Raw genomic sequence first — 23,404 nt, 5'->3', positions numbered from 1 at the left:
TGGGCTGCAGCTGCTCTGCCAGCCTCAGGAGCTCCATCCATTGCTCACTGCTCTTCCTCATCACCCAGGTCTACTCACATCTGATCCAACTGCAGTGGGAAATGCAGCTGGAATTTAAATATCTCCATAAGCTTTGTGCTGTTCTAATAGCAGCCTCCAGCAATGGCCCCTCTGGTCCATCAGAGGTTTATTTAGCAGAGGCCATCCCAGTGCTCTTTGTCACCTTTGTGGCATTTTTGTGCCACAGAACAGACTTCAGAGCAGTTTCCTGTTCCCCTGACAGAATCATTAGGAGTAAACTGTTATTTGCCTTTAACTGCATCACTGCCACACAGGATAAATCACTTTCCAGACAGTAATAATTACTGATTCCCTTCTATAATTTCTGTTCAGCTTCCCATTTGGAAGGGCTTTCTGAAATAATCACTTCAATTTTAATTTGTTTAAAGCTGAAATCAGATTTTAATGGCAGTGTGTGATTTTGGGTCTGAGCTCAGGATTAACCATGGTGCAGAATCAAACCTGGGACACCTGACTGGGCAGGACTGGAGCCCAGGCTCTGCACAGGAGACTAAAACTGATTAAATCACTGAAAAGGCAGCAAAATGTTTCCTCTCCATGGGAAAGGAGGATTGGCTGGAGACACAGGAGCCTTTGGTGGAGAGATTTGGCTGCCAGTGAGGGGCACAAATGTCTCACACTGAGGCACACCCAAGGGAGGGGAGAGAACTACAGAGAGCAGCATTTACCTGCACAGGGCTGGCAAAATTATCCCATTGTCCAGCTCCCAAATCCCCTGGCAGCGAAGGAAACCCTTGGAACAGAACTGTTCAGTATTTATCAGCTTTTGCACAAGCAGCAGTTAACAGCTTAAAAACGAACTAAAATGGTGATTCAGGGCTAAGCCTGAGTGCAGCAGGTGCCATTTCCCCTTTTCCAGACCCATTTCCAGCTCCCCTTTCCCAGACTCCATTTCCAGCTCCCCTTTCCCAAACCCCATCTCCAGCTCCCCTTTCCCAGATCCCATCTCCAGCTCCCCTTTCCCATCTCCAGCTCCCCTTTCCCAGATCCCATCTCCAGCTCCCCTTTCCCAGACCCATCTCCAGCTCCCCTTTCCCAAACCCCATCTCCAGCTCCCCTTTCCCAGACCCATCTCCAGCTCCCCTTTCCCAAACCCATTTCCAGCTCCCCTTTCCCAAACCCATCTCCAGCTCCCCTTTCCCAAACCCCATTTCCAGCTCCCCTTTCCCAAACCCATCTCCAGCTCCCCTTTCCCAAACCCATCTCCAGCTCCCCTTTCCCAGACCCATCTCCAGCTCCCCTTTCCCAGAGCCCATTTCCAGCTCCCCTTTCCCAAACCCATCTCCAGCTCCCCTTTCCCAGACCCCATCTCCAGCTCCCCTTTCCCAAACCCATCTCCAGCTCCCTGTTCACAGACCCCATCTCCAGCTCCCCTTTCCCAAACCCCATCTCCAGCTCCCCTTTCTCATCTCCAGCTGCCCTTTCCCATCTCCAGCTCCCCCTTCCCAGACCCCATCTCCAGCTCCCCTTTCCCAGACCCCATTTCCAGCTCCCCTTTCCCAGACCCCATTTCCAGCTCCCCTTTCCCAGAGCCCATCTCCAGCTGCCCTTTCCCATCTCCAGCTCCCCCTTCCCAGAGCCCATCTCCAGCTCCCCTTTTCCAGTGCCCACACAGTTTTTGGGATGTGGGGCCTGAGTGCCCTCTGCTGGGAGCATCCCCATCAGCTGAGGCACTAATTAATTCCTCATTAACTCACTCTGTGCTGTCAGTGATGCCAGAATTCTGAGTGGTGATGTCATTCCATGGCCCCCTGTCCATGGAGTGCTGAACTGGGCCACTCTGGGTCCCACATGCTCAGGCATCGTTAGAGCTGCTGACTAATTAGGGCACTCTGAAATAAATTCAGTACTTGTGCTATATATATATATATATATATATAAAATTTATATAATTATTTATTTATATATATATTTATATATGTTATATAATATATATTTTATGTATATATTCTCCACAAATCTACAAAAACATCTCCCACATTTAGATACCTTGCAGATGTAGAGATATATAGATACACAACAGATATATATAAAACAGATATATAGAAATATAAAAATTTGTATTCCATATATGTTGCATAGAAAATAAATACTTGAAGCTAGGTATAGTGATACAAATATATAAATAATATATGAAAATACATCATGTATATTGTGTTATATACAATATATATTAAATACAGATTCAAGTATTTATTTCTGTGTGTATATAAATATATAGAGGTTCAAGTATTTATTTTATGCTGATCTGTGTTTCTTGTATGAAATAGTTATCAAGTTTTTACTGCATAATGATTGGTGACTTCACTGTATTTTTATAACAGAACATAAATCCTTCCCATACCTTTTTTTCTGGGATGTGCAGGGCAGCCTCAGTTCTCTTCAGATTCTTGTTGCCTTTGTTAATACACTGAAAAATATTGAGATAATTACAAAAACATATTGTTTTGCTGTGTATGAGAATGTTTTGTTGTTTAAATGTAATTTAAATAATATGAATTTGTGGTGGTGTGAGGTTTTTAGGATGAGGTGAGAGATGAGAATTTGATTTTAAGTTTTTTAGAAGGTTGATTTATTATATTATGATATTATATTAAAAGAAATGATCTATTTAAACTATACTAAAGAAAGAGAAAGGATACAGATAGAAGGTCAGACAAGAATGATAATGAAAACTCATGACAGACTCAGAGAGTCCAACACAGCTGAAGGTGATTGGTTATTAATTAAAAACAATTCACATGTTTGGACAAACAATTTCTAGACTATATTCCAGAGGAGTAAAACATGGAGAAGCTGAGGCTTCTCATCTTCCCAGGAGAAAACATCCTGTCAAAGGGATTTTTCAAAAAATATCATGGCAACATTAATCCTCTGAGGATGTTTTGATAATGGCAGCTTTACTTTACTTTATTGGTCTATAAATAGGTGAAGAGATGGAAACAGCAATTTGTCCACGTTCAGGGAATGGTGATCAGAAATATTTTAAATGATATTGAGAGATGGAAACAGCAATTTGTCCATGTTCAGGGAATGGTGATCAGAAATATTTTAAATGATATTGAGAGATGGAAACAGCAATTTGTCCATGTTCAGGGAATGGTGATCAGAAATATTTTAAATGATATTGATATTTTAAATGGCTTTTTTCTCTTACCATCTACTTTGAGCAGTTCAGAGGGAAGATGGGAGGGCTGGCTGCTATTTGAAGATGATTGTAGTGTTTGAGTCAGAGCACACTCGTGAAGCCTTGGTGGCTTCCCTGGCACAGGGCCCATTTCCTGTGCCCTGACGGTGGCACTGTCCCCTCCCTGCCCAGGCTACATCATCTACTACAGCACGGACGTCAACGCCGAGATCCACGACTGGGTGATCGAGCCCGTGGTGGGCAACAGGCTCACCCACCAGATCCAGGAGCTCACCCTGGACACCCCCTACTTCTTCAAGATCCAGGCCCGCAACTCCAAGGGCATGGGGCCCATGTCCGAGGCCGTGCAGTTCCGCACCCCCAAAGGTACCTGGGCCCCCGGGAGGGGCAGGGCTGAGCTCCTGGGCCAGGCAGCTCTGGGCTCTGCAGGGCTGCTTGGGCTTGCATGGAGTGAGCCCCTGGAAGGCAGACCTGGAGCATGAGGCTCTCAGTCTCAGGGTCGTGGGCTCTGCCCCACGTTGGGCGCCAGTTTAAAATGTGGGTGTTGAAGTGGTGGAAAGGCAGGGCTGAGTTTACATTCAGGCAGTGCAGTCCAACCTCCACTCAGCACTCACCACAGCTGGCTCAGTGATAGAGGCAAGAAAGGCTCTTCTGCAAGGTTTTATTCCAGCACAGTAACACTGTCACCGAAGGACAAAGCAGGGAAAGAGGAAACCACGTGGAGCAGGCAGCTTAGAAGGGGAAGGGGGGTGGGCAGAGGGGCCTGGCCTCCAGGGGAAGGGGGGTGGCCACCAGGGGTACCAAGCCAGGAGAAACCAGAGGAAGTTGTGACACCAAGGCCATGGGGAGTCTGTTTCTCCCTTTGGGAGGGATGACTCCATGGTAAGGAGTTCCTGTCTCCAGGGCTGAGGGCCTGGGGATTGACCAAGGTGGGAGAGTTCATGGGATGCTCCATCCCTGTGGCTGGAGCTCAGCTCTGGGGTTCACTGGCTGTTCCCAGAGCCTGGGCCCTTTGGGTTGTTCTGCTGTTACAGACTCAGGGTGGCTGCAGTGACAGTCCAGGCCCTGTGTGTCACATCTGCTCTGGGAGTGGGATGGTGCAGTGGGAACTCCTGGGATGCAGCAGGCCCCTAATTCAGGAACTGATGGTGATGGGCAAAGATAGTGAAGAGTAAAATGGGAGAGAGCTTGGGAAAAAGAGAATTATGAGTTTGTCAGAGAATCCTATCATTGGGAGGGACCTTACAGCCCATCCATGGGCAGGGACACTTCCACCAGCCCAGGTTGCTCCAAGCCCTGGCCTTGGACACTTCTCCACGTGAGTTTCAAGAGCTGTACCCTGTGGGAAACTTGGAATTCTGTCTCACTCCTTCAATCCTTGTGATGTGTCTCTTGTTTTTTCCTCCCTGTGCTTGCCCCACTAAGCTGAGTCCTCAGATAAAATGCCCAATGACCAAGGTAAATGAACAGCCACATTTCTCCTCTCTCCATCCCTCACTGTTCTGTTTGCTGTCCATGTGCTGTGACATTTTCTGAGTGGAGCAGGATCCTGCTGCTCTGACTGGGGCGATTCCTGCTGTGCTGACAGGGAGGGCTATGGGTGGCACAAATGTGAAGGGATCCCTGTAGAGATGTCCCAGAAGGGCCATGGGGGTGGTGCCAGCTCTGAATCCTGTGGGGGAATTGCTTTGGGCCAGTGCTGCCCCATCCAGCCCTGCCCACGTACGAGGGGGTGGAAGATCAAAGGGATTCTGGTTAGCACAAGTGCTGCTTGTGAGGATTCATTCCATAATAAAGGCAGGGAAGCCCTGGAAAGCTCTGTGCAGGAGAGATTCTGCCTGTCAGCTCATTTGGAGCCCAGACTCTCCTAAGGAGCCCAGCACTGGCTCTTAAAAGCCTGAAGGTTTTAAAATGTTTGCTTGAAAAATGGGAGCTTTGAGCTTCCCACATCGAATTAGAAGGTGGATGTCCCAGGGCACTTCTTGCTTTCTTCCAAATAACCTACAAGCCCCATAAAAAGGGGGAGAATTGCTCTGAAGGGATGAGTTAAAAAGGCCATTGGCAAACAGCTTAGACATGCAATTAAAGAGATCCTAAAGGGGCTCTGAGGGAGCTGCTCCTCACTTGGCTCCTCAGCTTGGTACTTGGATAATTTATTAAATGTGCTTTTGCTCTGCACCAGGTAATGCTGGTAGCAGGGGCAGTCAGGAGTATTTGGATCCCCATCCCTGTGTCCTGGAGGTGGGGCTGGGGTTTGGGCTGTCTGGGGAGCAGATGCTGCAATGCCATTGTCCTGCTCACCTGCAGGGAATGGGGGAAGGTTACAGGGATTCAGGTGGAAGTTGTTGTTTTCTGCTTCTCCCTGTTTCAAGCCCTTTTCAGCCAGTGTTACACCCTAAAGTAACATCTCCTAGTCATGATCAATTTTTATCACATCCTATTAGTTATAAATCATCAAAGCCAGGAGTTTTGTTTGGGAATTCCTGTAAGGACACTGGGAGAGCTGAAATCATGGCAGTGGCTGGAATGTGGGAAAGGGAAAGGCAGAGGCAGTGCAGGAGAGGAGCTGAGGAGCAGCACTGAACTGCCAGACTGGGACCTGCAGGGGAGAACCAGCAAGTTACTGAGGCTGGGAGCAAAACCAGAGAGGATTGAGGCTCTGCCCTGAATGGTTCTGCCCCTTTCTCTCTTTGTCTGCTTTGATGTTTCCCTCTGAACTCAGCACAGGATTCTGTTTTTCCCCACCCTTCTGGAGCACAGAGCTTGGTGAGAACTCAGGGCCTGTTGCTCTCAGGCTTCAGGTGCTTGCACTGGCCTCATCCTAAAGCAAAGATGAAGGTCTCTGATCAAGTAAACCCATCCTGAAGTCACCCACAGTTAAAATGTTCTGTCTGTTCTATTGGAACAGGAGGTTCACAGTCTGAATGAAAAACAATTCCAGCAAATGCTGTCTTAGACTGTTCCTTCAAACAGGTCACACTGCCTAAGAGCTGGGGCTCCCTGGAATGCATTTAAAGGTTTAATCTGTGGGTTTAGGGATTGGATCCTCAGAAGCACCTTGGCTGGGTACCTAAATTTCACCCTAAATTCATCAGGGAGGACTCCATGAGGATCACTGTGCATTGCCTCTCTCTCTTAGCCCTGGTCTGATGTCCCTTGCTGGCCTCAGGGCAGTTGTTCCCTTCTCTTTGCTGGTGTTATTCAGGACACTGAGCTGCACTTGGCCAAGCACAGGTCCTTGCAGAACTCACTGGAACCATTCCTCCTGGATAATTCTCATTCTTCTCAGTTAATTTGTTGTTAATCTTGTTAATAGGCTCCACATGGTTTTTTTATGGTGCTATTTTAACAAAGCATTGCACAGCACTGGCAGATATTTCCTGGAAGCCCAAATGCAGTATATTTTATAGATTCCTCATTATATATCTGCATAGTTACTGTTACCAGCCACATTTATGGGCTGACATTCTGCTTCTTGAAGATACTTGTTTTCCATGAAGCAGGAAGATGGATGTGAAGTGTGTGCCATCTCCTGTCCATCCCCTTTTCCATCATCTCACCTGCTGTGGGGCTCCAGCTGCTTCACTGGCAGTGCTCAGGGTGTCTGATTCCCTCCCTAAACATTGCTGGTTCTTCATGTGCCCCCTCTCCCACAGCTCCTCAGCACCAGGCTCAGGGGTTCTGAGTCCCTCTGGGGGTTCCCACCTTCCCAGGGCAGGTTCAGGGGCCAGTCAGACACAAAAATATTCCATAAAAGCTGTGGAAGATGCTGTCCCAGTCTGTCTCTGCTGCTGCAGGGTTATTGGTGCCCACACAGGGACCCTGGTGTGCTGTGTCTGCTCCATCCTGGCAGCTCCCTGGGTCCTGTCCCACTGTCCTGCAGTCTGTCCTTTCCCTCACTGCACACACAGAATGTTCTCCTTGTTCCCCTCCCCAGCTTTAGCCCCTGCCTGGTTTTGCCATTTGTCTTTATTTCAGGGACCAGTTCACAGGCTCTCATTTGAGGTTCAGTTTCCATTTGTGACACATCCTTTAACACTTCGTACTTCTCGATTAAAAGGGATTTTTAACAGAAAAAAATCCTTCTCCCAACTGTTCTCCTCCACACTGCCTCACTTTTTGGAGGATTGTTGTTTTTTTTTCATAGAAGAGTGTGAAAATGTGTAAAATACTGTGGATTCCTGTAACCAAAGGAAGATTTTTCTTCACACCATTGCTGAATGTTTCCCCATCTCCAGTGTTTTTGTCATTAATTTTGCATTAGTGCATTCTGATGAAAACACAGAGTGGAAGGGCCAGGTTTGGATGTAACTGATTTATTGTTCCCTTGGGTTTCATCAAAACCATTTCTGTGGTGCTTTGCTGTCACCTGTGGTGTGCAGGGGAGAACAGGGAGGAGCTGAAAGCAAGTTTTTATGGCTAGGCAGGGCCTTAATATTACATTTACTGTGCTTGGGATCCTCCACCCATTTCCAGTCTCCCCCAGGTGCTGGAATTGGGTGTCAGGAAAAGACACCTGGATAATTCCTGTTTTGGGGTGATGAACTCTCATTTGCCTCAAGATGTACCTGTGCCTTACTGCAAATGGGCTTTATTGTTGTTTTTAAAGTGGAATTAGGAGAGGCTTAATTAGGAAAACAATAACTGGGAAACCATTGAAGAGCTCCTTTGGAGAAGTGGCTCTTTCCTTGGAGAAGCAGGTGCTGTGCAAAGCCAAATTTTGTTGTAGGGACAGAAAAGGAGGGGAAAAGCTGCTCCTGGGGGGCTTGGGGAGGTTCTAAAGAAGGACTCAGAGGTGCTGAGTTGTGTCTGTGTGTGTTAAATTCCTGTGTGTCCAACCCTGCAGCCTCAGGATCTGCTGGGAAGGGGAGCCGCCCCATGGACCTGGGCCCCGACTACAAACCCCCGCTGGGAGGTGAGTGTGGGGCAGAGCTGCTCCATGGGCACACTGTGCTTCCACTGTGGGCCAGCCAGGGAATGTTCCAGAGCTGTTCCAGAGCTGTTCCTGCTGCTGCTGAGCTCCCCTGGCGTTTCCATCCCAGAGCTGCTCCCAGCGTGGTGGGACACAGCTGCCAGAGTGGGACATCAGCTCTGGAGGGACACATGAGGAGGGAAAGGCCTCCTGTGCTCCTGCTCCTGCCCAGTGCTGGGTGGGGGGATATCCTGTCCTCAGGGTGCTGATAAAGGGTTCCTTTGGAGCCAAGTGACCCCTGGAGGCTCCTGATGCAATTCCAGTGGCTCCAAGGGGAGCCTGTGGTGCTGCAGGGTCCCAGACTGACTCTGCTTAGAGTGGGGAGGTTTTTGTGATAACTGAGCAGGCTGCACTTAAATTGTGATAGACTCAGGAGGAAAAGGATCTATAAATCAACTTCAGGTGAGCAATTGTACAGAAACAGTTGGCAAATGCAGAGAAACAAACATTTCTCAGGAGATCCATCCCCTGCTGCTGATTTCAGGATTCCAGGCATCTTTGGTGGGCACTGCTTGATTTCCTGGGTAATAAATGAGCCTTTTCTCCCCTCCCAGGCAGTAACAGTCCCCATGGCAGCCCCACATCCCCCCTGGACAGCAACATGCTGCTGGTGATCATCGTGTCCGTGGGCGTCATCACCATCGTCATCGTCGTCATCGTCGCCGTCTTCTGCACGCGCCGCACCACGTCCCACCAGAAAAAGTAACGGGGCTGGGGCTGGGGCTGCCTGCCTTACTGACTCCTGTGCTTTAATTCTTCTTCTAGGGTTTATTTCCTTCAAATCCTGCAGCCTGTAGGTGCTGCTGCTGGGCTGCTTTTCCTGGCAGTGTCCCACAGTTCCAAGCCATCAGTTCACACACAAAGCAGGGCAGTGCTTCCACTGTGCCTGCACTTCCCCCTGCCCTCCCCGAGGAGAAATTGTCCTTTGTGGTGTTTGGGAGGTCCCCAGGATGAGGGAAGAGATGAGAACCTGACTCCATGTTCTCAGAAGGCTAAATTGATTATTCTATTCTATTCTATTCTATTCTATTCTATTCTATTCTATTCTATTCTATATTGCTATACTAAGACTATACTAAAGAAAGAGAAAGGATACATCAGAAGGCTTAACAAGAATGATAATGAAAAACTCGTGATTGACTCCTCAGAGTCTGGCACAGCTGGCTGTGATTGGTCATTAAGTTAAAACAATTCACATGGAACCAATCAAACATGCACCTGTTGGTAAACAACTTCCAGACCACATTCCAAAGCAGCAAACACAGGAGAAGCAATCAGATAATTATTATTTACATTTTTCTCTGAAGCTTCTCAACTTCCCAGGAGAAGAAATCCTGGTGAAGAATTTTTTCTTATTATTAAATTAATATTATTAAATACCACAGTGCCAGTCCTTTACAGGTTTCCAAAGTGGAGCCAATCCATGTGTTGGGAGCTGGGAGAGCCCAAGAGCTCAGGCAGCTCCTCACTCTTGCATTGACATTATCCAGTTTTTAGTAGGATCACTGGAGGGGAATCTGAGTGTGCTGCTGGATTCCTTAGGAAAGTGCTCCAAAATCCCAGGGTTTGTATCTGAATTCTTCCCTCAGAGCAGCTGCATTAATGCTGCAGCAGTGGTGCTCCTGCAGGTCTCTCTGTGTGTTCTTTGAAAGGCCAGAGCTGTATTTGGGGTTTGAAAAGGATCTGTTTTATGCAATCCAGATTTTGAAGGAAGTGCTGAAAAGCCAGGCTTGGATAACCTGCAGTTGCTGCAGCAGCACAGCCCTGCAGAACTGCAGGGGAGGGAGCAGGGAGGGAGGAGCTGGCCCTGGCACACCTGGCAGCTGGGGCTGGGCCTGGGAGAGGGCAGCAGGGAGGGGCAGGGGCAGGAGATGTGTTTTGTTTTATTTTAGGGCAGAAATAACCCTGTGAAATCTCAGTTTCTGAGTGCCCTCAGCCAGGGAATAACCTGATCCCTGTCACTCATCAGCTCCAGTGGGAGCAGGACTTGGGAGTGGCCCCTGCCAGAGGCTCTGTTGGTGACATTTACCAATGTCTGAGCCATTCCCAGGAACTCTGCTCCCAAAGGGACCCCTCCTCCAGCTTTGCCATGGCCCAAAGTGAGGAGTCAGCATGGCAGGAGTGCTGAAACCCACATTTGCTCTCAGCAAATGCTGCCACCCCAAATCTCTGCCTCACTGTGGTTTGCTGCTGCTCTCAGCAGGGTGGGAACCTCCCCAGTGGGATGTGTCCAGCCTGAGTGGGGCTGGAAGGAACATTGCTGTCCTTAATCCTTGTTCCCATCCTCTTGGGAGAACTGCACCTCCATCTCCAGCTGCTGCTGGAGCTTGGTGAGCCTGGGGTATGGGCACAGCATTGGAATATTCTCTCAATTTCTGCAAATTTCATTCTTGGTAAGGAAGGCTGGGCTGCAGAGCCAGGGCTGCATTCCATGGATGTGCTTTGAGGTGTCACTGGGGCTTGTGTGCAAAATTCAAAGCTCCCTGCCCAGTGGGAAACTTGTGCCCAGCTGGATGCAAGACCTGAGGGAAATCCCAGGGCAAAGTTCTCCCTGGTGAGACCCCATCTTCAGTGCTGTGCCCAGTTCTGGGCCCTCAGCTTGGGAAGGACGTTGAGATGCTTGAGCACGTCCAGAGGAGGCAACAAGGAATACAAACCCTGTGAGGAAGGTTTGAAGGAGCTGGGGATGCTCAGCCTGGAGAAGAGGAGGCTCAGAGGTGCCCTTATTGCTCTCTGCACCTTCCTGAAGGGAGGTTGTGCACAGGTGGGATTGGTCTCTGACAGAAGCAGAGGACACAGTCTCAAGCTACGGCAGGAAGGGATAGGTTGGAGATTAGGAAGAAAATTTTCACCAAGAGAATAATAAAGTGCTGGAATGCCCTTCCCAGGGAGGTGGTGGAATCACCAAATCTGGATGTGTTTAAAAAAAGACTGGACATGGCACTTGGTGCTAGAGTCTAGGGCAGGTGTTAGGGCATAGGTTGGACTCGATGATCTTAGAGGTCTCTTCCAGGCTCGTGATTCTGGGATTCTGTGATTCTGTGACTCTGTGATTCTGTAATTCTGTGATTCTGTGATTCTGGGATTCTGTAATTCTGTGACTCTGGGATTCTGTGATTCTGTAATTCTGTAATTCAGTGATTCTGTGACTCTGGGATTCAGTGATTCTGTAATTCTGTGATTCTGTAATTCTGTGACTGTGTGATTCTGTGATTCTGTGACTCTGTGATTCTGTGCAAGTTGCCTTTTCCAAAAGTGCAGAACATCCCTGTGCTCTCCTCCCCAGGAAACGAGCCGCCTGCAAATCCGTGAACGGCTCCCACAAGTACAAGGGGAACTCCAAAGATGTCAAACCCCCAGACCTTTGGATCCATCATGAGAGGCTGGAGCTCAAACCCATTGATAAATCCCCAGATCCCAACCCCATCATGACAGACACCCCCATCCCTCGCAATTCCCAGGACATCACCCCGGTGGACAACTCCATGGACAGCAACATCCATCAAAGGAGGAATTCCTACAGAGGTGGGAGCCCATGGGGGTGAGATTCATCTGCTGTGGGTGGTGACATCACTTTATTGAGAGATGATGAAGTTCCTCTTCTCTGTTCTTATTTTCCAAGCAGTGAATTGGGTTTGTTCCTGGTTTCTGAGACTCTGGAAGGGTTGGATCATTTGTTTTAGTGAGGAAATGGAGCATCCAAGAGTTAGATCATTACTTTCTCTTGGTAAATACTGATTAGTAATGGGAAGATCATCTCACTTCATATTAAACCATTGGAGTTGTTTCTGACCTTTCAGCCCAGAGCTCAATCACTGCCAGAAGTTTGCACTGTGGCCTGGAGTTTCTCCAGTTCCCAAAATCCTCACCCTCACCATCTTCTTCCCACCTTCCAGCAAAGGGGGAAAGGGCTGCTTTGGTCACTGGTGGCTCCAAGAGCTGCCTGGGAGCAGGACTAGAGGGAGGGTGTGGGGATGCTGGTTCAGGAGCTGGAGCAGAGCATAATGTGGCTGTTTCCCCTCAGGACACGAGTCAGAGGACAGCATGTCCACGCTGGCAGGAAGGAGGGGCATGAGGCCCAAGATGATGATGCCTTTTGATTCTCAGCCACCTCAGCGTAAGTGAACACCCCCATTCCTGCTGGAGCTGCTCCCTGCTCCCAGGAAATCCCATCTGGGCAGCAGGAGCAGCTCAGGGGAAGCTCCTGAGCCCTCCTGGTGTGGGCACAGTGAGACCACGTTAGGAGGGATTGGGAGTACTGGGGTGAGGGCAGAGCATGGCCAGATCTGTCTGGAGCCCATCCAGGGACAGCCTGTGGGCCTGGCTGCCTCTTGTGGTCATTCCCTTGGAGCTCTGCCAGTGCCCAGCTGCTCCATAGGAGCTGGAATCTCTGTCAGGTTCCTCACTGTTGGTTTTCCCCTCCCAGCCCAGGCAGTCACCATCCCCTTTATCTCTGCAGTTGCTGCTCTCAGAGCCTTCTCTGACTTTCCTCCGAGCTCCTTGAGACTTCTTTGCCCTGGGATCCTTCTCTGATACCAAAATTACCATTATTAGGAAAATTTTTTGGAATTAAACAATATATCTAGAGTTTTCAAATGACTCCAAGATGGAAAGGGACTTGGCTGAACTCTGAACAGCCAGACTGAAACCCTGTGTGAGAACCCTGGTGAGAAGAGTTCAGGAGTTACTGTGCAGGGGCAGAACTGGGAGGTAAAATCACACCAAGCTCACCCAGGCTGAGCTTTAGACTTCCCTTACATGTTCCACCTGTAACCAGGTGAGTGCTGCCACAACCTCTCCATTTGATGGAATTGTTTCAGAGTGGTTCATCACATTTCCACTTTCTTTTTACTTCAATTAAAAACTGAGCTGAGGACTTGGTGTTCTTGATCTCTGCCTACTTTTTCAAGTGTCCTGATGACCTGATTGCTCAGTTTGTCAGTCTTGTTCTATAACCTTTTTCCAAGAGTAGCACGTGGTTTCCTGGTTTTACTCCAAGCAGTGTGATCTCCTTGTTGTCTCCCAGCTCTCCATGTGTGAGGAGGGAGCAGAGGATGCAGTTTGACACTAAATTCCTTGGAGCTGGTCTGTGTCACACATGGCTGTGTGGCAGGTGCCCATCCCATGCCAGGCTCTGCTCCTGCCTTGCCTGAGGGCACAGACCAGGCCCAGGCCCTGCTGGAGCTTGGCCTTGAGACTTGGCCTCTCCATCCTGTTGGTGAGGGCTCCAGGGGCCTCCTGCCACAGGCTCTGCTTTGTGGGAGTGGAGCATCCACTGTGGGGTCTGAGGTGCCCTCCTGGCACATGAGGCCCTTCCTCAGTGAGCCCCAGCAGAACCATTCCATGTGTCCAGCTCTGCCTGCACAACCTTCCATGGCTTTCTTCCACCCACTGGAGCGTTCAGATGGAGTTATTAATTACCTCCTGAGTACTGAATTGTGACAATCCACTGTGCCATTTTAGTCTCATTTGCAGTCATGGTGTGTACCTAGTGACTTCCTTTTTTGCCTCCTGGAGTACAGAAATTCTGGAAGGATGCTGGGAAGCAAAGGGCTGTTTATTGTTTAACACACCTCACTTCATAGTATCTCAATAGTGGATAGTACATCAATGTGGGTAACAGATGTGTATTCTCTTTATTCTTCTTCTGAACTTCTCCTTGGAATCAAGCAGTGCATTAAGAGCTGGTGGCACAGTTTTTGGAGCTGTAAATGGGTGATTTTTTTTGTCCTAAGCACATTTGAGGTGTGATAACCCAGGGGTTGATTCTGGGTTGTCATTCAGCCAAGGGTCTGGCTCCCTGCTGGAGGAGGGAGCAGGGAGGGGAGCCCCCAGCCTGTCCTCTGTGTGTGTGTGTGTGTGTTAAGTGTTTCTCTGTCTTGTGTTCATCCACAGCTGTGATTAGTGCTCATCCCATCCATTCCCTCGACCCCCCTCACCACCATTTCCACTCCGGCAGCCTCGCCTCTCCAACCCGCAGCTTCCTGCAGCACCAGCTCAGCCCGTGGCCCCTGGGCTCTGCCATGTCCCATTCGGACAGGGCCGACTCCACAGGTGAGACACCGAGCCTCAGGGAGCTGCTGCTCTGTGCAGCAGCCAGGGAAGCACCTGGAAACCCCAGCCTGGAGCTGGGCCAGCCTCCTCTGGGGGTTCTGTCAGGATGGGCTGGGCTTTCCTGGGTAGGTCAGATATTGATCCTTGACATCTGTGGGGGTGTCCTTGGAAAAGAGGGTTTCATGTTTTACACACAGCTCCAAACAGGGATTCCTCCTGCCCTGGAGTCTGAAACATCAGATTAACTCTGAGCTGCTTCATGGGGTAACTTTTCCCCTCATTAATACAATTGGAAACCAGCAGGGAAGGAAAGTCCAGGCTTGGCTATTGAAAATGGGGGCACACAGAGAATGGGGGTGATTTCCATGCAGCAATTTCATGCTTGATCAGAATCATTTGTAGTTTTAGAGAGCAGTAAAGTCTCCAGTGCTCTGGAAAATCCCAAAGCAATGGTGTTGCTAAATGTGCACATGGGTAACACACTGGGATGAAGCAAACTCTGAGCTTCTCTACTTTAAGGTCACCATTTGAAGGTATCTCAGCCAAAAGTGGTGTTTCCTTATGAAAACAGTTCCTGAGGCTGCAAGGTCCATTCCAGCCCAAACCATTCCATGAGTCTCAGTAAATGCATTTCAGGTGTGGCTCCTCTGTGACCACCCCAGTGCTGTGAAGAGTTTCTGGTTAAAAATGCCAATACTTTGGTACTCTGGGGTAAAAGGAGGCTGCAGATTCGTGTTCTGTGCTGTTTGTCTGAGGACTGGAACATGGAGCTCTTTCAGTACCAAAGCGTGAGAGGTGCAGTCACTCAGCTCTCGGCTCCTTTAGCTCCCATCCAGCCCATGGTCACCTGGGAGCGGGCCAGGGGGTCCGTGCAGCCCCTGGCGGAGGAGCTGTGTCCCCGTGAGCCCTCTGAGCAGCACTGACCCCTGCTGTCGGTGTGTGTCCCTGCAGAGTCCGTCCGGAACACGCCCAGCACGGACACGATGCCCGCGGGCTCGGCCGTGCCCAGCGCGGAGCTGCCGGAGCCCGAGGGGCCGTTCCTGCCCGCCGAGGAGGAGCCGCAGGGCCCCCCCACGGCCCACGTGCGCCCCTCGCACCCCCTCAAGAGCTTCGCCGTGCCCGCCGTGCCCAGCGCCGCGGGCCCCTTCGACCCTGCCCTGCCCAGCACCCCCCTGCTGACCCAGCAAGGTGAGGCCACAAAACGGGGATGTGGGGAACAAAGGGAGCTGGGGTTGGGTGGGGATGTGGGGAACAAAGGGAGCTGGGGTTGGGTGGGGATTTGGGGAACAAAGGGAGCTGGGGTTGGGTGGGGATGTGGGGAACAAAGAGAGGTGGGGTTGGGTGGGGATTTGGGAAATAAAGGGAGGGTGGGGTTGGGTGGGGATTTGGGGAACAAAGGGAGGTGGGGTTGGGCATCACAGGAAATATGGCAGAGGCGAGTTTTGTTGGTGTCATTTTCTGTACATAGGTAAGGCAATTCAAATCCAACACTCCATAATTGAAGTGTTCCTTTCTCCTGCTAGAATCCTGTTCCTTCAGGGAATCATCCCAGACTGCTTTGGGTTCAAAGGGAGCTTTAAAGCCCTGGGCAGGGGACACTTTCCACTGTCCCAGGCTGCTCCAAGCTCTGTCCAGGCTGACCTTGGGCACTGCCAGGGAGGCAGGGGCAGCCCCAGCTGCTCTGGGCACCCTGTGCCAGGGCCTGCCCACCCTCCCAGCCAGCAATTCCTTCCCAATATCCCATCCATGCCTGGCAGTGGAAGCCACTCCCCCGTGTCCCTCCTGTGCTCCTTCCAGGAGCTCCCTGGGCAGGCAGCAGGGGCAGTGCCCGTGCCTGACGTGTCCCCCCCTCTCTGCAGCCCCTGGGCACCCCCTGCACGCGGTGAAGACGGCGTCCATTGGCACCCTGGGCAGGACCCGGCCGCCCATGCCCGTGGTGGTGCCCAGCGCCCCCGAGGTGCAGGAGACCACGCGGATGCTGGAGGACTCGGAGAGCGTAGGTACCCCCTGCCAGGCTGGCAGGGCTCACCCTGGGGCTCTGCGGGCACCTGCACCGGCACCTTCATGGCCACAGGGCCACAGGGGCTTGGCACTGCCACAGCTCCTGTGCCAGGGAATCTGCACGGGAAATGGGGAAAGACAGGGAGGGTCCTGCTGAGTCCTGCAGCTTCCCCAGCTCTGCAGGGCATCCCCAGTGCCTTCCCCAGCTCTGCAGGGCATCCCCAGTGCCATCCCCAGCTCTGCAGGGCATCCCCAGTGCCATCCCCTGAACATTCCCAGTGCCTTCCCCAGCTCTGCAGAGCATCCCCAGTGCCTTCCCCAGCTCTGCAGGGCATCCCCAGTGCCATCCCTGAGCTCTGCAGGGCATCCCCAGTGCCATCCCCAACTCTGCAGGGCATCCCCAGTGCCATCCCCTGAGCATTCCCAGTGCCATTCCCAAACTCTGCAGAGCATTCCCAGTGTCGTTATTATTCCCCAGCTCTGCAGGGCATCCCCAGTGCCATCCCCTGAGCATCCCCAGTGCCTTCCCCAGCTCTGCAGGGCATCCCCAGTGCCATCCCCAGCTCTGCAGGGCATTCCCAGTGCTATCCCTGAGCATCCCCAGTGCCATCCCCAGCTCTGCAGGGCATTCCCAGTGCCATTCCCTGAGCACTCCCAGTACCATTGCATACAGATCATTTGACATTAATGTGTGTTCCAAGCCATCATCCCAAAAATGTTTGTAAATTATCACAGGAGAGTTTCCTGACTTTTGGGAAGGGTGCAGCCTTGTTGGGCAGCTTTGGAAGCAGCCTTTAGGGAATGTTTTGGGTGTAAGGCACTGGAAGAGCTGTTTTCCTTTTCAATTGCAAGCCAAGGAGCTGCTCCTGTGGCCATTGTGTCACCTGTTAATACAGAAATATTCACTGCTGCATCACTACTGCAGGAAATGCTCATTTAGAATTTATATTTCCTTTTTTTTTCCTCATTGTCCTTTTGTCACATGTTTTTTACTCTCCTGATTTTATTTCTCTATGTGCTGGTGAGGAAACTTGATCTTGGTGCCCTTTTGTGTTTCTGTCACTACTGCTTTATTAATTTTGTTTGGTCAGTACCAAACCCATACTCCACAACTAATTTGTAATATTTAAATAGAGCCATTAATGCTTTTTTTCATTAATGTGCAAGGTAGAGTCAGCACAAAAAAAACCCAGATTGAATTAAATTACTGGTTCAACTGTGAGTCTTAAAATGTAAATTACAAGTTGAACTGTGAGGTTCAGGGTTGGGTAGTTATTTGAATTAATTCAGGGTTTTTAGGAGAAGCTGTAGGGAGGAGTTTAAGGAAGGAGTTTACTCCCAGCTGCTGCTCTGTATCCCAGTCAGGAGCTGGCAGATGATGTGTTGGGCAGAGGGCTGGGATGATTTGCTGTACAAGGCAGAGGTTTGGTACAGTGGAAGTTCTTGGCTGTTGAAGGGGAGGAGGAGGAGGAGGTTTGTGTGTGAGAAGAGGTCACGGCTGGAAACTGCTCAGAACTGGGAAGGACTTGGTCAGGAGGGGTTTGGAGATGAGCCAGGCCATGGTCTGTCCACAGTGGTGACAGAAATGAGACAGCTGATCCTAAAAATGTGTGGGTTTAGCAGCTATCCTGATCCCAAACCAGCCCCATTTAAGTATTCCTTTGACCCTTTTGCCTGGAACATAGCTTTACTTTACTCATTCACAGTAATGTCTGATCTGTTAAAATGAAATGATAATTTAGCCCAAATTGACCAAATGCAGTGACAGGGATGGTCCTGTGGTCATTTGCAAGCTGGTGTCTGATGGTACTGTTAAGATAATTAACATGTAGCTTTAAGTCATTGCTCCTTTGTAATACATGGATTGATCCATGAATTTATCAGTTCTGGTCCTAAGACCTGGATTTGACAATCAGAGGGGTTTGGTCTATGTTGTGATCAGTGCAACTCCTGTTTCTATTTTCAGGAAAATGGAAGTTTAATTGCCAGCAAAAGCAGGTTTCCTTCCATTACTTTGTGCTGACTTTCCCTAGCACCACTTCTGCAATTTCTGCTGACTCTGCCAACAAATTCAAGTGCAAGAGCAGCAGGCAGTCACAGACCCTCCTGTAGTGTGTGGGGGTGAGCTCAGGACACCTTCACAGTCAAGCAGTTCTTCACAGTTGTATTTCTGTCTCTTTTCTATTTACCTGTCCATGAATTTATTTCCAAAATGCACCATATAAAAGGTGCATAGGACCTTTCCCTAAGCTGGGAAGATCCTTCTCCATTTCCTGCTTTGGTTCAAAGGCAGGGATTGAGACAGGAAAACAGGGCTTGACCAGTGGAGCTCTGAACCACAACTGCCCAAGGGCTGCACTTGGAAAGGGAGCTCAGCACCTCTCCCATGGCAGGAGCTGAGCTTTTCCAACCCTGCCAGGCTGGGTTCACACAGAATCACTGGGCTGGGAAAGGAGCTCCCAGCCCAGAGCCCACCCTGTGCCCAAACCCCACCTTGGCATGGATGGATAAATGCCCTTGTGCTGATGGCTGAGCTGGGCTCAGGGCTGCCCCAGGAGGCTCCTGGCCAGCCCCAGCCCTGGCTGAGTGCCCCTCTCCCTGCAGAGCTACGAGCCCGACGAGCTGACCAAAGAAATGGCGCACCTGGAAGGACTCATGAAGGACCTGAACGCCATCACCACGGCGTGAGCGCCCCGGCCTCGGACTCTGCCCTGCCACACCAGGAGTGTACAGAGGAAACGCTAAAGGAAACAACAAAAAAGAGAAAAAAAATAAGAAATCAACCAAGCAGAAAGAGGGACAGCACATGAGAGCAATGGAGGGAGGAGGAGAGAGGAACCAGCCCCAGGTGACCCCAGTGTCACCCCCTTGTCCTGCAGGGAGCCACGTGGGGTTCCAGCAGCACCCAGCAGGATGGGCCACGCCAGGCTGGGATCCAGCAGGACAAAAGCAAAGCAAAGTGGACTTGCCATTAGTTTTTTTCTGGTCAGGTTTTGTCTCAGTGGTGTGATTGCCCTGCCTTTTCAGTGTTGGACATTGGCATTTATGTACAATTTTATTTGTTGTTTTTATTTTATCTTTTTTTATAAAAAGGAAAAAAAATATTGTAATAAAAAAAAAAAGGGAGAAACTGTTGTTTTCCACAGCCTAGGCTGAGGTTTGACTGCTTGTTCTATTGTGTATGAAAATTCATTGCCAGTGTGGGTTGTTCAGTTTTGTTTTTTTATCCTGCGTATAATTACGTCCCCTTCTGGCAGTTAATCCATGGCCTTTTGGGATGCTGCACTGCTCTTTGTAAGCTTTTTTTATTATTTTTATATTATAATTATTAAAAGCCTGACTTTCTCCTCTCATCACTGTGAGATTCCCGGTCTGTTTGAGTTGAGGTGTAATTGAGAGCCTTGTTTGTCGCTTTTTGTGCAGTTTCAGATTTTCAGTGGGGGGAGAAGTAGCTGGGGAGAAGGGGAGGGGATCCTGGGGGGGGAGGGTTCATTCCTGTTGTTTTCCTGTCTTTTTCCAGTGACTGGGAAGACTGAAGAACAAGGAAACATCTTCAGCTGTACTGTGTGTCTGGTCACTGGGCCAGGAAGAGGCTCCTTTAGGAACATTCAGAGAATTCCTCCTGGGAATTGGGCTCCTCCTGCCCAGGTGACCCTACAGGGAGCGTCTTTTGGCAGCTGTTTTGTTGCTGTTGGTTTAAAGATGGATCAGGAGCATGCAGGGCTGGGGTTGAGCCCCCTGGGCTCTGAGAACTTGAGGATTTTCTCATTCCCAAGAGCCCAGATCCTGCCTGGAGAGCACTGAGTGCCCACAAGGTCCTGCAGGTCCTGTCCCAGGCCATCCCCACAGGAATCCTACTCTGAAGGATTCCCTGGACACAAACCAAGGCAAAAATGTATTTTTTTACACTTTGGAAACCATGTAAAAATAAACCCAGTATTGGTGACCCAGGTGCTGTTCACAGACCTGCCTGGAAAGGGAGGAGAGGGAACAGGGAGGGAAGAGGGGTTTTCCTTCTCTCTCTGTGTGCTTGCCTGGCTCTGTCCTTCTCTGCATTAAAAAAAAAGGGCTGGAGTCAGTAAAATGAGAAATAAAAGACAGAGAAACCCCAAGCAGCTGCCAATGAGCTCCTGTGCAATGTCACTTCTAGGATAAAAGGAATCCCAAACTTCCTGATGGTTCAGGGGCTGGGATTGGGGAAGCTCAGGCCCCTCTGTGCCTCTGCCAGGAGATTTCCACTGAAGTGGCAAAAAGAACTTGGCTTCCTTTGCTTCCCTTTAGCCCCTGAAGTGGAGCTGAAGCTGTCCCTGGGAGAAGGGAGAGCAGGGATTGAGGGTGGGGTCATTTCCTGCATTTATTTATTATTGAGGGAAGGGAGGGAATTAAATAAATGGTAGCACCATGGGCCACCTGGATAATTAATGTTTGGACTTTTAATCAGTACAATTCAGGGCAAAATAAGCTACAGAACATGTATTTAAAGAATAAAATCCACCCCCTGGCCTGAGAAAGGAGGGTGTGGATCTGTTCCTTTGCCTATTTTTTACCTATACCCAAAGAAATGCCATCCTACACACACAGTATTCCCAGCTGGGGGCCTTTGTGAATATTCCTTATGTAGAACACCATGAATGTTAATATTGTCATTGAATTTGGGGAGGGGGAATATTTTTAATGATAAAACAACTGTTCAAAGTTGGTTTTTTAAGGTTAAACTGAAAAAAAAAAAAAGAAAAAACATTTATTCAATTCAGTGTACAATCTGTATTGCACTTTTTCACATTTTAATGCTACGTTTTCTTACATATCCTGTGATTTTAACTTTGGAACATTGTGTATCCTTGTAGTGTCATAGTCCAGCTGTGCAGTGACAGCTTCCCTCAGACATTTGGGGAAAAGGAACAAACCAAACCTGTACATTGTTTTATGATTCTCATGTAGAAGAATTTCAAGGACTGCTGTAGATGTCGACCTTTCTGTACAATTTTTTTGCTTTTCTGTAGTATTTGCTGTATCCTCTATGGCTTTTTTTAATAACTTCATGTTTATTATTTTGTATTGGGCATCCAATACACTTTTTTTAATCCAATCAACTCCTGTCCTGCTTGGAGAGTTTGTTTAATTGTTCACAGTGGGTTCAGTGACCAGGTTTGGGGTTTTACTTGCCCTTTTTCTCCTTGCTGTGGGTTGTGAAGAAAGAGGAGAATTGTTCTCCCTCCAGGCTTTGTGCAGCCACTGAACTTGGAGAATTTCCCTATTTCAAAGCTCCACAGTAAAAATATCACCATTTAATTAGCAAGCAGAGAAGGAAGGGGTTCAAATCAGTGCAAGTACAAATAATACCCTTAATAAACTGGGAAATAATGGAAAAATAACACCATAACCATGGGAGATTGCACTTCCTGATTGTGGATTGTGAAGTGCAGGAATTGATGTCCTTGTTGCCACCCCCGTGCTGGTGTGCATCAGCCCCGGGCCAGCAGCCCCTGCCTGGCTCCCAGCCCTGTCCCCTCCCTGTCACTCAGATCCTTCTGGTCACTCCTTCCTTCCCCCTCCCGGCGGGCAGGGAGCCTGGAATTCCCCCGGAGGGATGGCCAGGGGCAGCTGAGCTTTGCCAGCCCTGCCCAGGCTGGGACTGGCATCACTGAGCTGGGAAAAGCTCCCAGATCACTGAGCCCACCCTGTGCCCAAACCCCACCTTGTCCCCAGCCCAGAGCACTGAGTGCCACCTCCAGGCATTCCTTGGACACCGCCAGGGATGGGGACTCCAAACCCCCCTGGGCAGCCCCTTCCAATGTCTGACAACCTTTCCATGGAGAAATTCCTCCTGTGTCCAACCCTTCCTTGGGAAGGAACAATCCCCTCCCAATCTCCCATCCATCCCTGCCCTCTGGCAGTGGCAGCCATTCCCTATGTCCTGTCCCTCCATCCCTTGTCCCCAGTCCCTCTCCAGCTCTCCTGGAGCCCCTTCAAGCCTGGCAGAGGCTCTGAGAGGTTCTCTGGTCCAGGTGAGCAGCCCCAGCTCCCCCAGGCAGTTTCTGTCAGAGCAGGGGAGGTTTCCAGCAGGTCACACATCTGCCCCATGAGCCTCCCTGGCCCAGCCTGGGGCCGTTCCCTCTGCTCCTGTCCCTGTCCCCTGGGAGCACAGCCCGACCCCCCGGCTGTCCCCTCCTGGCAGGAGTTGTGCAGAGCCACAAGGTCCCCCCTGAGCCTCCTTTGCTCCAGCTGAGCCGGCCCAGCCCCACGCCCCAGGTTCCCTGGGCAGCCCCGGCTGTGTGGCTGTGCCCGGGGCGGTGCCAGGGCGGTGCCAGGGCAGCCCTGCAGGCCCAGGGTGCCAGCAGATGGCAGCGGTGCCTCGCTGCTGAGCTCGCACGGCCCGAGCCCAGCTCCGGGAGGGAGCAGGGACCCCAGGGCTGCTGCTGCTGCTGCTGCTCAGGGGGAATCACGCTGGAAATCCCAGATTTTCCAAGGGAGCTTTGGCTTCCGACCCACCAGAGGGGTTGCCTCAAAGAGCTGCACTAAATTGGGCAACACTTGCAGGTTTTACCCAGTGAGGGCAGCCACCCATCTCCTCCTGAATGGGTTTGATCCAAAAGCCTCTGCAGTAAAAGCATTTCTGCAGCAGCTCAGGGCCAGTCAACTCCACAGCTTTCACCAAAACCACTGAAGCAGTCAGTGCAGCTTTTCTTAGGATGCCAGAATGGTTTGGATGGAAGGGACCTCAAAGCCCAACTCCAATCCCACCCCTGCCATGGGCAGGGACCCCTTCCACTGTCCCAGGCTGCTCCAAGCCCTGTCCAGCCTGGCCTTGGGCACTGCCAGGGATCCAGGGACAGCCCCAGCTCTGCCAGGTCCTCCTCACCCTCACAGGGAAGAATTTCTCCCCAATATCCCATCCATCCCTGCCCTCTGGCAGTGGCAGCCATTCCCTGTGTCCTGTCCCTCCATCCCTTGTCCCCAGTCCCTCTCCAGTCCCCAGAGCCCCTGGCAGGGGCTCTGAGCTCTCCCTGGAGCCTCCTCTTGTCCAGGTGAGCACCCCCAGGCTGTTTCTGTGAGACCAGGGGAGGTTTCCAGCACACCTGCCCCAGGAAACTCTTAAAAGCCAAACTTGGAGCTGCCCTGTGGCCCTCCAGAACCTTCCAGAACCT

At 50.4% G+C, this 23,404-nt stretch overlaps 1 protein-coding gene across 8 annotated transcripts in view; it reads left to right on the top strand.

Moving 5' to 3' along the window:
* NEO1 (neogenin 1) overlaps positions 1–21,345 on the top strand; it is a 182,373-nt gene extending 161,028 nt beyond the window's left edge. For 4 of the 8 annotated variants that reach the window (XM_077185267.1, XM_077185270.1, XM_077185268.1 and 1 more), the window contains exons 20-29: positions 3,401–3,595; positions 4,655–4,687; positions 8,076–8,144; positions 8,756–8,903; positions 11,488–11,726; positions 12,226–12,318; positions 14,097–14,255; positions 15,207–15,443; positions 16,115–16,251; positions 18,861–21,345. In XM_077185267.1, the coding sequence (XP_077041382.1) occupies positions 3,401–3,595; positions 4,655–4,687; positions 8,076–8,144; positions 8,756–8,903; positions 11,488–11,726; positions 12,226–12,318; positions 14,097–14,255; positions 15,207–15,443; positions 16,115–16,251; positions 18,861–18,944 (1,394 nt within the window). In that variant the 3' untranslated portion in view covers positions 18,945–21,345. The remainder of the gene's footprint in view (positions 1–3,400; positions 3,596–4,654; positions 4,688–8,075; positions 8,145–8,755; positions 8,904–11,487; positions 11,727–12,225; positions 12,319–14,096; positions 14,256–15,206; positions 15,444–16,114; positions 16,252–18,860) is intronic. The other 4 variants (XM_077185271.1, XM_077185266.1, XM_077185273.1 and 1 more) reach the window with 2 other exon arrangements.
* Positions 21,346–23,404: the final 2,059 nt, after the last annotated feature.

Source organism: Agelaius phoeniceus, chromosome 13, assembly GCF_051311805.1.
Source record: "Agelaius phoeniceus isolate bAgePho1 chromosome 13, bAgePho1.hap1, whole genome shotgun sequence".
In the NCBI taxonomy this organism is placed as follows: Eukaryota; Metazoa; Chordata; class Aves; order Passeriformes; family Icteridae; genus Agelaius; species Agelaius phoeniceus.
The sequence above is the reverse complement of the archived record's forward strand: the minus strand, read 5'-3'. Positions and strand labels throughout refer to the sequence as shown.